General features: G+C 45.0%; 1 protein-coding gene across 1 annotated transcript in view; it reads right to left on the bottom strand.

The window, feature by feature from the left end:
- Positions 1-220: 220 nt before the first annotated feature.
- Positions 221-10,935, bottom strand: part of LOC147114588 (protein APCDD1-like) — a 44,377-nt gene continuing 33,662 nt past the window's right edge. Inside the window, exons 4-5 of the mRNA XM_085992356.1 lie at positions 8,047-8,368; positions 221-1,506 (exon numbers count right to left, since the gene is read on the bottom strand). Of these exons, the coding sequence (XP_085848482.1) occupies positions 1,049-1,506; positions 8,047-8,368 (780 nt within the window). The 3' untranslated portion in view covers positions 221-1,048. The remainder of the gene's footprint in view (positions 1,507-8,046; positions 8,369-10,935) is intronic.

The raw sequence follows: 10,935 nt of genomic DNA, 5'->3' as shown, positions 1-10,935 counted from the left end.
ATGAAAACATCACAAGGTTCTCAAATGATTTGTAATAGCCTTGCACTAAATTAAATATTAGGACATGTTTTGAATAATGCCTTTGCTGGCACATAGGCACAATTATGGAATTATCGTTTGCAGTTTAAGAAAACTATGAAACACTATTGTTTTGATCTGAAGCCTTTGTGCTTTTTTGTAGAAATGATTAAGGAAGAGGGAGTAACAAACAGACAACACATTTAAATCAGAAAATATTTAAACCACATTATAATGATTCAGTTATTATATAATTGCCCAAATGCACTTTTCAAAAATATGATTTTAGAAATCACATTAAGCTCATACAAAAATTAATTATGCCAAAAGTTAAGAACAAACCAGTAAAAACATATCTGGTGGCTTGGTATATAAATAATGTCGAACCTACACCTAGATTTTTAACAAAGTAACTGGAGAACAAGTGCCACACAAAATCCACAGCAGAAATGTTGTTAACTTTTATAGAAATGATACAAATAATTACTTGTATCCACGTAAAGAAAAATAAAATGTAGAACAGTATTTTCAAAAATACCTTAATTATTTTTTACTAGAGTTCCTGTTTATGGAAGACAGTAGCTCCTTTTTACCTGTTAGCCATAGTTTGTTTTTGCAACTCCAGATTTTGCACATTGAAATTCTTGATTCAAATATACAAACACTAGTTCAATTTACCAATTAAAAGTACCCTCTGGAGTTACCTGAAGCACACAGTCATTGGGAGGAGAATGCCACAGACGACACTCGCTTGAATATACTTGGCAAACTATGTACATTTTTTACATGCGCGTGCTGGATAAAATCTTCCATCGTAATAAAGTGCTGTTACTGTTGTGCAGTAGATGCTACTCGTTCCATGTCTGAAATTGACTGGAGGGAGTTCAAAGTGGAAAAATCATACTGACGCCTTCAAATGGAGGAACAGTATTTAGGCATTGAAGTGCATCAAGTAAATAAACTGGATGGAGAAAGAAACTCTGGTTACAGAGTTTTCCATCAGAGAAGCCATAGGAAGACGAGGTTGTGCTTAGCTGAAGACGTGCTTGACCATACAAGGAAGCACACAAATAAACAGTGATATAAAAGAACCGCCAGCGTGGTAATTTCTCTCCGATCCATTCTTGATGGATTTGTCCTGTTTACTATCGTCCATTGACTCGTCCAATCCTACTGCAGATGCAGCACACTGGACTAAAGGAGCCTGGTAAGATGTGGCCCTCTTCTCTGGCCTGTCTGGACTGGATCCGTCACTCGGCCTTTGTCCGTTGAACAGCAGGTAGCGACCTTTAGCATCCTGTTCCATCTTAAAGAGCTCGTACTCGGTGTGAGGGAGGCGTATCCCTAGAGCCACACAGCCATTGGTATGAGTGACATCCTGCTCCACTCCCACATGCCAGGATCCCTCGGCCCCACACGCATTGCCATTGAAGACGTTCAAGAGCGATGCAGTAGCAGTATCCATTGGCGTCACCTTCATGTGGTTCACTGAAACAAGATTGGAAAAGGTTATGCCAAATATTTAATATTAAACTTATACCCTCTGTACTATTGCCCACACTGAATTGGGTGGGCAACTGCTCCTAGTGAAGATATTTCAGATAGTTTTATAAATGTTGGGGATGTTTGTGGGTTTTAATTTTGATGTTTTCTTGGGTGCATTTTTGTGCTCATCAAGGCGAGGAATTTTAACAGTGGGAAATGGAAAACTTTCACATTTTGGGCACCCAGTATCAGCCTCAAGTAGTCCCAGGCCACATATAGTATGATTTAGGTGCAGAGTAACGTTCTCTCTACTCTACCCCAACAATGGAAGTAAAGTTATTCAGTGCAGCGAGAATGCTTTAAATGGGAGTTCATTTTTCTTCTCCCATTGGTGAGACCACACCTGGAGTACTGTGTGCAGTTTTGGTCTCCTTACCTAAGAAAGGATATACTTGCCATAGAGGGAGTGCAGCGAAGGTTCACCAGACTAATTCCTGGGATGGCCGGACTGTCGTACGAGGAGAGATTGGGTTGACTAGGCCTATATTCACTAGAGTTTAGAAGAATGAGAGGGGATCTCATTGAAACGTATAAAATTCTGACAGGGCTAGACAGCCTGGATGCAGGGAGGATGTTTCCCCTGGCTGGGGGCGGGGGTCTAGAACGAGGGGGTCACAGTCTCAGGATACGGGGGGTAGGACATTTAGGACTGAGATGAGGAGAAATTTCTTCACTCAGAGGGTGGTGAACCTGTGGAATTCTCTACCACAGAAGGCTGTGGAGGCCAAGTCACTGAATATATTTAAGAAGGAGATAGATAGATTTCTATCTATATGGGGAGAGAGTGGGAATATGGTATTGAGATAGAGGATCAGCCATGATCATATTGAATGGCGGAGCAGGCTCGAAGGGCCGAATGGCCTACTCCTGCTCCTATTTCTCTATGTTTCTAACGCACTCTCAGGAATACACATCTTTACTCTGTGCACATTCGGTGAGATGGATGTGTTATAGCTGATGTACAACTGAAGGGACGAGAGAGCCCGCCTCCAACAGTGCTGCTCAGCCACTCGTCAAGCTGCATACATTTAAAAACCAAAAACTTGGCTAAGGTAGTGGGCACACCCCCAATGATGTTTGTTCTGATTGGCTCAGGTAAAAATGTGGGAAATGGGAGGCACCCAGGAGGCCCCTGTGTCATCTCTTGCACGCAGTGACAACCACACCGCTTCAGAAATAAACTCTACCTGTAGTAAAATCATTGGCCCGGGTTTTGGGCGGGTATGACGACGTTCTCTCAGCGTACTCTCGGAGTACGCCATCATACCGCCTTTGAAATGGACAGCAAGTTCGGGATTTTCCGTGTGTGCTTGCGATGTGTCAAGTTCCGACTTGACCGATGATCCGCACCGACATGGAAATCCTAATTGCTGGTGCAGAGTTGGGCTAATTGCCCACCAAGGGCCCAGCAGTTGGGTATGAAAGTTTTACGGCTGGTGCAAAGAGGCACAGGGCCCCCTGGTAAATCCAAGTAATTTAAAAATGTATACGAGGCCAGAAATGGAAGCATTTACACATGACCCACAGGATTTTGTCCATGGTTTCCACTACTTGACATGACTTAGTTGGGGATTAACTCAACAAATATCAAGAGACATTTTGTGCAGTTCTGCATGTTTTTGCATTTACAAATCTGAGATGTCAGCATGAGTCATTCTTTTTTTTAAATTTGTTTATGGGATGTGGGCGTCGCTGACAAGGCCAGCATTTACTGACCATCCCTAATTGCCCTTGAGAAGGTGGTGGTGAGCCGCCTCCTTGAACCGCTGCAGTCCGTGTGGTGAAGGTCCTCCCACAGTGCTGTTAGGGAGGGAGTTCCAGCTCTTAACAAATAGTTTGCAGAAGAAAGCGCAGCACTCGCGATGTTAACGTGCAAGTTTTGCTAGACCATCTGTTTGTTGGTCAAAGCACCGGCCCACGTGATTCCCAGATATGCTTACGCGCACGGTGCGCCCCGGGACCCACTACGCTGCGCTCAACACTACAGCAGCTCACAGCAACTTTTCCTTTGGGGCCTCACAGCAGGCAAGTGCGCATTCGACTCGGGATGCTGGCGGTGTGATCCTAAAACAAAAAATCCAGGCCATTATTGATTTGGTGGAGCTCTCCTTCGTGCAGAGCCTCTCGCCAGCTACAAGACACAAGTTTGCTGCCTCAAAGAACAGATTCATAAATTTTCAAAAATGGGGAGGGAAATGAAATAAGTTAACGGGCCTAAACGGCAGGTGTGCACGTAGAACATAAAATTTAATACCGACATACAGAGAGAAAAAAAAGTCGTGTCCAGTCCACCATATTATGGATGTCTTTACACTCGGGCATATAATTATGTAATTCGTATATTGCCCTGTAAGTAACAAAAAAAGGTCAAAGGTCAAGTGGTTTGAATTTGCAACAGTAGGAGCCTGTCTGGAAAGAGTCATTTGGACACATCACAACCTATGAATACATCTAATGCTTTTGCTTCCAGTATTTGAATGCCTGCATTGTGTGATAAAGTAACACTCAGTCATTCCATTGCTACAGGAGCTGGAATGCCAGCAAGTGTTTTTTTTTAATTTTTTTTTATTTTTTCACTTTTTGGCAGTCCTATGCATGCTGAGCACATGCGCATAATCATTCATAATGCAATAAATTAGCATTGTTGTGGAGTTGTGCAGTATTCAGCTCTGCACTCTCGGGCACGGAAACAGTGACGTGGGCGGCCTTAATGGTAACGTGAGCACAAGCGCTGGGTGCTCGCGCTGGGTGTTTGTGACAGGTGCACCAGGTTTCCCATGAGAGCAGACGATGGTTTTCTGCCGTCTCCTTGCCTGAGGTGAAAGAATAACTCACAGGGGATAATTTATGAGCTCGCACTGCCGACAGGGAGCCTCACTTGCCAGCAGCTGGGATTGCCAACGCTTCAGGAGTCTCCAGAAATTTAAGATTAATCTCCAGGACTCTGCCACGAGCAGCCCAGGAGAAAAATCATTGGGTTATTATTTTTTTTAAAAACGTGGGGTTTTTATTTTGCATTTTCTTTAAACACTTTTGTTCATTAGTTCTAACAATATTGAGACAGCATAAAAAAGGTTGGCCTGGAATTTGCGGTCAGCGGCAAAATGACGGCGATCGCCGCTGACCTCGAAGAAAGCGTCCCGCAAAGATCTCGCCATCTCTGTGGCGAGAACGTAAAGCTTTCTCGACGTTCAATTGATTGTCGCGCTGTCACTAGGGGATCCCCAGCGCACTGCAGCAGTGATGTCATCAAGCTGTCCAAGCAGCCAATCACATTGAAGAATTCTCTACCCCAGACAGCAAACCATGAAATAAAAAAGACAACAGCAAAATACTGCACCTGCTGGAAATTTGAAATAAAAACAGAAAATGCTGGAATTGCTCAGCAGGCCAGGCAGCATCTGTGGAGAGAGAAACCGAGTTAACGTTTCGGGTTGATGACCCTTCGTCAGAACTGGAAAAAGGTAGAGATGTAACAGATTTTAAGCAGGGAAAGGGGGGAGGGAGGAAAGAACAAAAGGGAAGGTCTGTGATAGGATAGAAGGCAGGAGAGAAAGAAGGTTCCGGAGGGGCGTTGGTTTCCAAGATTTGTTGAAGCTCACGATTCCTTGCCACCTGAAAGGAAGAAACAAAGTTTTTTGTTAAAGGGCCGGATGAGGCGAAGGATGAAATGGAACTGCGGAGCAGGACAGCTTTGAGTTGGAGTGAGTCGGTGCTGCTGAAGAGCGAGGTCGAGAGCGTAAAAAGCACCGATTCAATTCACTTAAAAAATTTTTTACAGAGAGCAAAATAAAGATTGGGACATACACATGGTTTAGGTAGAAGCTAAAAATCAAAAACAAACTTAAAAAAAAAATTTAAAAATTATTTTTTAAAACCTAGTAATTTTCTATCATAATGGAGAAATTTGACATTCTACAAATATAAAATTAGTTTTTCAGATCCAGAATGGTTGTTCAGCAGCCAATACTTCTTCGGCAGCACCTCCTAAACCCACAACCTCTTCCACCTAGAAGGACAAGGCCAGCAGGCGCATGGGAACACCACCACCTCCAAGTTCCCCTCCAAGTTGCACACCATCCTGATTTGGAAATATATCGCCGATCCTTCATCATCACTGGGTCAAAATCCTGGAACTCCCTCCCTAACCGCACTGCGGGAGTACCTTCACCACTCGGACTGCAGCGGTTCAACAAGGCGGCTCACCGCCACTTTCTCAAGGGCAATTGGGGATGGGCAATAAATGTTAGCCTTGCTAGTGACGCCCACATCCCAGGAACGAATTTTTTTTTAAAACGCCGTTAAAACCCCAGTTGCACTTATTCCAACAAGGCTTAATTTTTAATGGGGTATTTAACAGCGCAATTAGGTTGGAAAAGCTGAAGTTTTCATCAGTTCAAGTGATTTCACTGATTGCCGGCTACGGGGAGTTCCACAGTGCACCCTGTGGCGGAACAGGGAATGACTGACTGTAACTTCAGGATCTCCGTGTTTATCTGCGCATGCGTTAAATCCTGAAGTTCCGGTCAGTTTCAGAGGGGTAGTGACGAAGAATGCTGACAGTTCGCCGTCATTACCATCGCAAAATCCGGGCCGTTATTTTTGATGGTTAAGAATCATCCAATTGGCTTTCAAATTGGCTGGGGAAGGCGGTGCGCTGTGAGGACGGATCTGTTGGGTGACCAATGGCAGGAGAGTGGGGTGGGGGGTGCAGTTGAAGGCAGGAGGTCATGTGATGAAACCTGCAGGATTGCAGGCAACCAAAGTTGGCAACCCTGCCAGCAGCACATATCAGAAATTCATGCACACGCAGCAAAGATTTTCTTAAGAAGCTACGAATAGGAAGAATCAGCCCGGACTCCCACTCCTGGTTGCTATCCAGTAACTTCTCCGGGACAGCACACAAATTCTTCTTAAGAATGCGGTTTGACTGGAACCAAGCCTTTGACTTCGGCCCAAGTGCAGAAGTTTCCATCCAAGGCTGTTAATCCTTGCTCAGCTGGCCATCAGTAGCCAGAGATGGTTCTATCGATATAGTGGGGGTAATTTTTCCTCTTCGCCGCGGTAATCTGACAGAGTGGATCGTCCACCTGTTATAGCACCCACCCAATTTCTATTCAATTGATTAATGGCGGATGGGCAATCCGCTCCGCCAAAGTGGTGAAGACGAAAGTTTACCGCAATATCTCAGAGGGTGTTTCTTTTTCCTCAATTTCATTGAGGTCACACTGAGAAGCTAGAGACCAATGGAACTTTGAAGAAGGTAATCCTGGCACCAGTGATGCCGAGCTCATCTATATAGGACTTATATTTCATTGGATTTGTGTTGCACGTTTAAGAGCACTGTAATTGACTGGATTTTACTTTCCTTGCCTAAAACCAAAAATTACACTGGCGGTTAGTATCAGTTTCACCTCGACTCTTTTTTTACACAATTGCATTGTTTAACCTCTTCATAACTGCATTTGCGAAGAGCTGAGCAGTCAATGGCTAAATCGAATACTATGGGCAGGATTTTCATTGGGCCGTGGAGGCGGGATTGGAGGCGTGTGGGGGGTTAAAATCCCGAAATCGGGGGGGGGGGGCATGAACCCATCCCGCCCCCAACCTGCCTCCATGCCAGTTTCAAAGGAGGCGGGTACCCACCCCGCACTGGGACCCGCCTCCCTGAGGCGGGAAGGGGATTAGTGCCAATTAACTGCCTGTTAACAGGTAGTTAAAAGGCAGTTTTTAGCCTAATCCCTATTTTTTTCCTGAAGTGTGGGAATCCCGACAGCTCCAAACCACGCCAAGTTAGCGAGGCGGGCCGTCGGGCTGAAGGGCTTGGAGGGTTCGAGATGTCCGGTGTTCAGGTGAGAGTGATGGGTGCATGAGTGCAGAGGTAAGTGTGTTTGGTGTGTGTAAAGTGTTTAAAGAAGTTTTACTTACCCTTACTTACCTTTACAGCCTTCCTTCCTTCAGGTCTCGGGAGTCCCTCATCTCACCGGCACAGAAAGCAGAATGGCCGCGATCTGTCAAAAATTGCAGCATTCAGCTTTCTGTTCCAGAGAGCTCTCTAAATCATCCTGAGAGGAAGGAATTAACTTAGTGTACAGATTGTCAGTGTTTGACAGCTTCAAACAGCTGTCAAACGCTGATATTTCATCTGTCAAAAGGTCTTGACAGATGAAATGTCAATCTGTGACGTCACCTGTTGCCGGGTGGCCCTTAATTGGCCTGCTGAGCCCGCTGGACGGGCTCAACAAGGTCAATCAAGTGAAAATCGCGTGGGTTGGCCACAACTCGATGGAGGCGGGACTACAACCCCGAAAGTTGTAGTCCCGCCTCCTCAATGAAAATCCAGCCCTGTGAGTATCAGTACTAGGAGTGGGCAGTTGGCTTGTGCAAATAATGATGATATTGCTCCTGATGGGACAAGAAACAATTCCCCTAACCTCTACGGGGTTCACAGACAAAAATATTAATTGATCAACTTCATATTACCTTTAAACACAAACTCTGTTCCTCCCATTACTTTGGTTGAAGGGATTCCTCGGCTGTAGCGGCCCTTGGCGTAGATGGTGAAAGTTGGATGCTTGCACACAGGGTCCGAGAAATGGAAGTAATGTCCTTCCCAAGTGTTGTTGTTGTCATGGAATATGAAGTGCCGGGTGAGGAAGAGCACCTCAGGCCGCACCTCACACCGCTGGCTCGCCCACTGGCCGTGCAGCCCCACGGTCAGGTCTGCCTTTGGGGGTAGAATGGGAGGGTGATGCTCATCTGATCGGTAGATTATCCGACAGGCTATGCAGGAATGATCGTGATTCTGAAATGATACGAGAAAAGCAGAAATTCTAAGTGATGAATTACGGAATTGGTTAGTGTTAAGATTTAACTTTATGCATCGGTCAATGCGTATTTTGTTACTGTTTTGTGAACTTAAGCAGACTTTTAAAAATCTACAGAGCAAAATATGTATCAACTTTAGTACTCGGGCTGGTGATTTCTGAAGTAATTTAATACATTTGCACGATAAACCAAGGGGGCATACAATAAAATGCGTGGCACAATTCATTCTTGTTTTCTGTTAAGTAAATCCAGTTCTTTGTATCACCCTAAAATTTACGCTGTGGTACCCAGCCTTATAAATTTCCTTTTGTTCTTACAAAATAGGGTCTGACTGTATTTATTTGACTAAGTCAGACGGTTGTGGGTTCACAGTCCCACTCCAGAGACTTGAGCACAAAAATCCAGGCTGACACGCCGGTGCAGTGCTGAGGGAGTGCTGCACTGTCGGAGGTGCCGTTTTTCGGATGAGACGTTAAACCGAGGGCCCGTCTGCTCTCTCAGGTGGACGTAAAAGATCCGACAGCATTATTTCGAAGAAGAGCAGGAGAGTTATCCCTGGTGTCCTGGCCAATATTTATCCCTCAATCAACATCAAAAAAACAGACTATCTGGTCATTATCTCATTGCTGTTTGTGGGAGCTTGCTGTGCGCAAATTGGCTGCCGCGATTCCTACATTACAACAGTGACTACACTCCAAAAGTACTTCATTTTGGCTGTCATGAAAGGTGCTATATAAATGCAAGTCTTTCTTTTTCTTTTTACTACGTGTGAATCATTAGTTAAAAAGCAGTCAGACCACAAAATCTTTATTGATTGTACAGTTTATGTAGATATGAAGTATTTACCCCATAACTCATCGTGGAGAAACGGTATAAATTCCATCTTACACAAATAGACCCAACAAGAATGACCTAATACATGCCAGTGTCACAGGGAGGACTTAAAAAACAAAGGGGGCGAAATTCCCCTCGTTTGGGCCTCCGATGGGAGGCGCTAACAGGGAGCAAATGGCTTTGCGTCCCTCCGAGGCGATAACCACGCCTCCCACGAAATTCGTCTGGAGGTTAGCGGCGGTGCTACCGGTTTTCGCCCCGATCATCTGCGCCCAAAGATCATGATGTCATCTCCGGGCGCATCGCGCCGTTAGCGCTTCCAATGCAAAATTCCCCTTTTTCGCCTGCCTGTGCGCCTCTGTATTTTAGCGTCAGGTTCGGCAGGCGTTTTGGTCGGGAGGCCCATGGAGGAGCGTTATTTAAAGGCATCCACTTCCGGTTGTTGTTTGTGTCGGCCAGGACATCGAATTTCTTGCTGATCAAAAAGAGCCCTTTTGATTATTGGAAGCGTTTTTGAGGTTTCAGAGTTTACTGCTGAATTAGGAATCTTCATTTGCATTAGGATGTGATTTGAGATTTATATATTTCAATCATTTGATGGTCTGTTCTCCTCGAAGCAAGCAAAGCTGCAAATGAGCATCTGGTGAATGACCGAACCTCCCCTTTAAGAGCAGGAAAGAAGCAGCGCGAGTGATCAAATCTGTTTGGAACTCACCTGAAATTCAGCAGTTCTCTGGTGTTAGCGTCCCTGTATCGCCCCACTGAGGACATTAGCGCTTGATTTAGCGCCCCTCTCCTTTCCTGGGGCGATGTCAGGGAAGTTAGGTGAGACTCAGAATCCTTGGCGCCCGGCGCTAACTTTTCAAACTTTTTGCAATTAGCGCCCCAAATGGCCCTCTAGGGGAATTTTGCCCCCCATCAGTCCAGTTTACTCCTGATAATTCAAAGTTGATTTTTGCCCTCCCAAAATTTGAATTATCCAGTAATCTGAATTAAGCAACTGTATTAAAATGGTACAGTAGCCCGTTTAAGTGCAATTCAACTTGAAATTTGCCAGTCATTCGAATTAACATAAGAACATAAGAATTAAGAGCAGGAGTAGGCCATTTTGCCCCTCCGCCCGATCCCCATATCCCTTGATTCCAAAAATCTATCGATCTCAGCCTTGAATGTACTCAGCGATTCAGCATCCACAGCCCTCTGGGGTAGAAAATTCCAAAGATTCACAGCCCTCTGAGTGAAGATATTTCTCCTCATCTCAGTCTTAAATGGCTGACCACTTATCCTAAGACTATGGCCCTTAGTTCAGGGGAAACAACCTCTCAGCATCTACCCTGTCAATCCCCCTCAGAATCTTCATTGTTTCAATGAGATCACCTCTCATTCTTCTAAACTCCAGAGAGTATAGGCTCAATCTATTCAATCTCTCCTCATCCCAGGAATCAATCTAGTTTTTATTTATTTATTTGTTCATGGGATGTGGGCGTCGCTGGCAAGGCCCATCCCTAATTGCCCTTGAGAAGGTGGTGGTGAGCTGCCATCTTGAACCGCAGCAGACCATCAAAGCAGTTTTTTTGATATGACAGAGTGGCTTGCTAGTGGCTTCTTCAGAGTCGACCACATTGCTGTGGGTCTGGAGTCACATATAGGCCAGACCGGGTAAGGACGGCAGATTTCCTTCCCTAAAGGAAATTAGTGAACCAGATGGCA

This window comes from Somniosus microcephalus, chromosome 7, assembly GCF_052327205.1.
Source record: "Somniosus microcephalus isolate GS21.2 chromosome 7, FLI_Smic_1.0, whole genome shotgun sequence".
In the NCBI taxonomy this organism is placed as follows: Eukaryota; Metazoa; Chordata; class Chondrichthyes; order Squaliformes; family Somniosidae; genus Somniosus; species Somniosus microcephalus.
The sequence above is the reverse complement of the archived record's forward strand: the minus strand, read 5'-3'. Positions and strand labels throughout refer to the sequence as shown.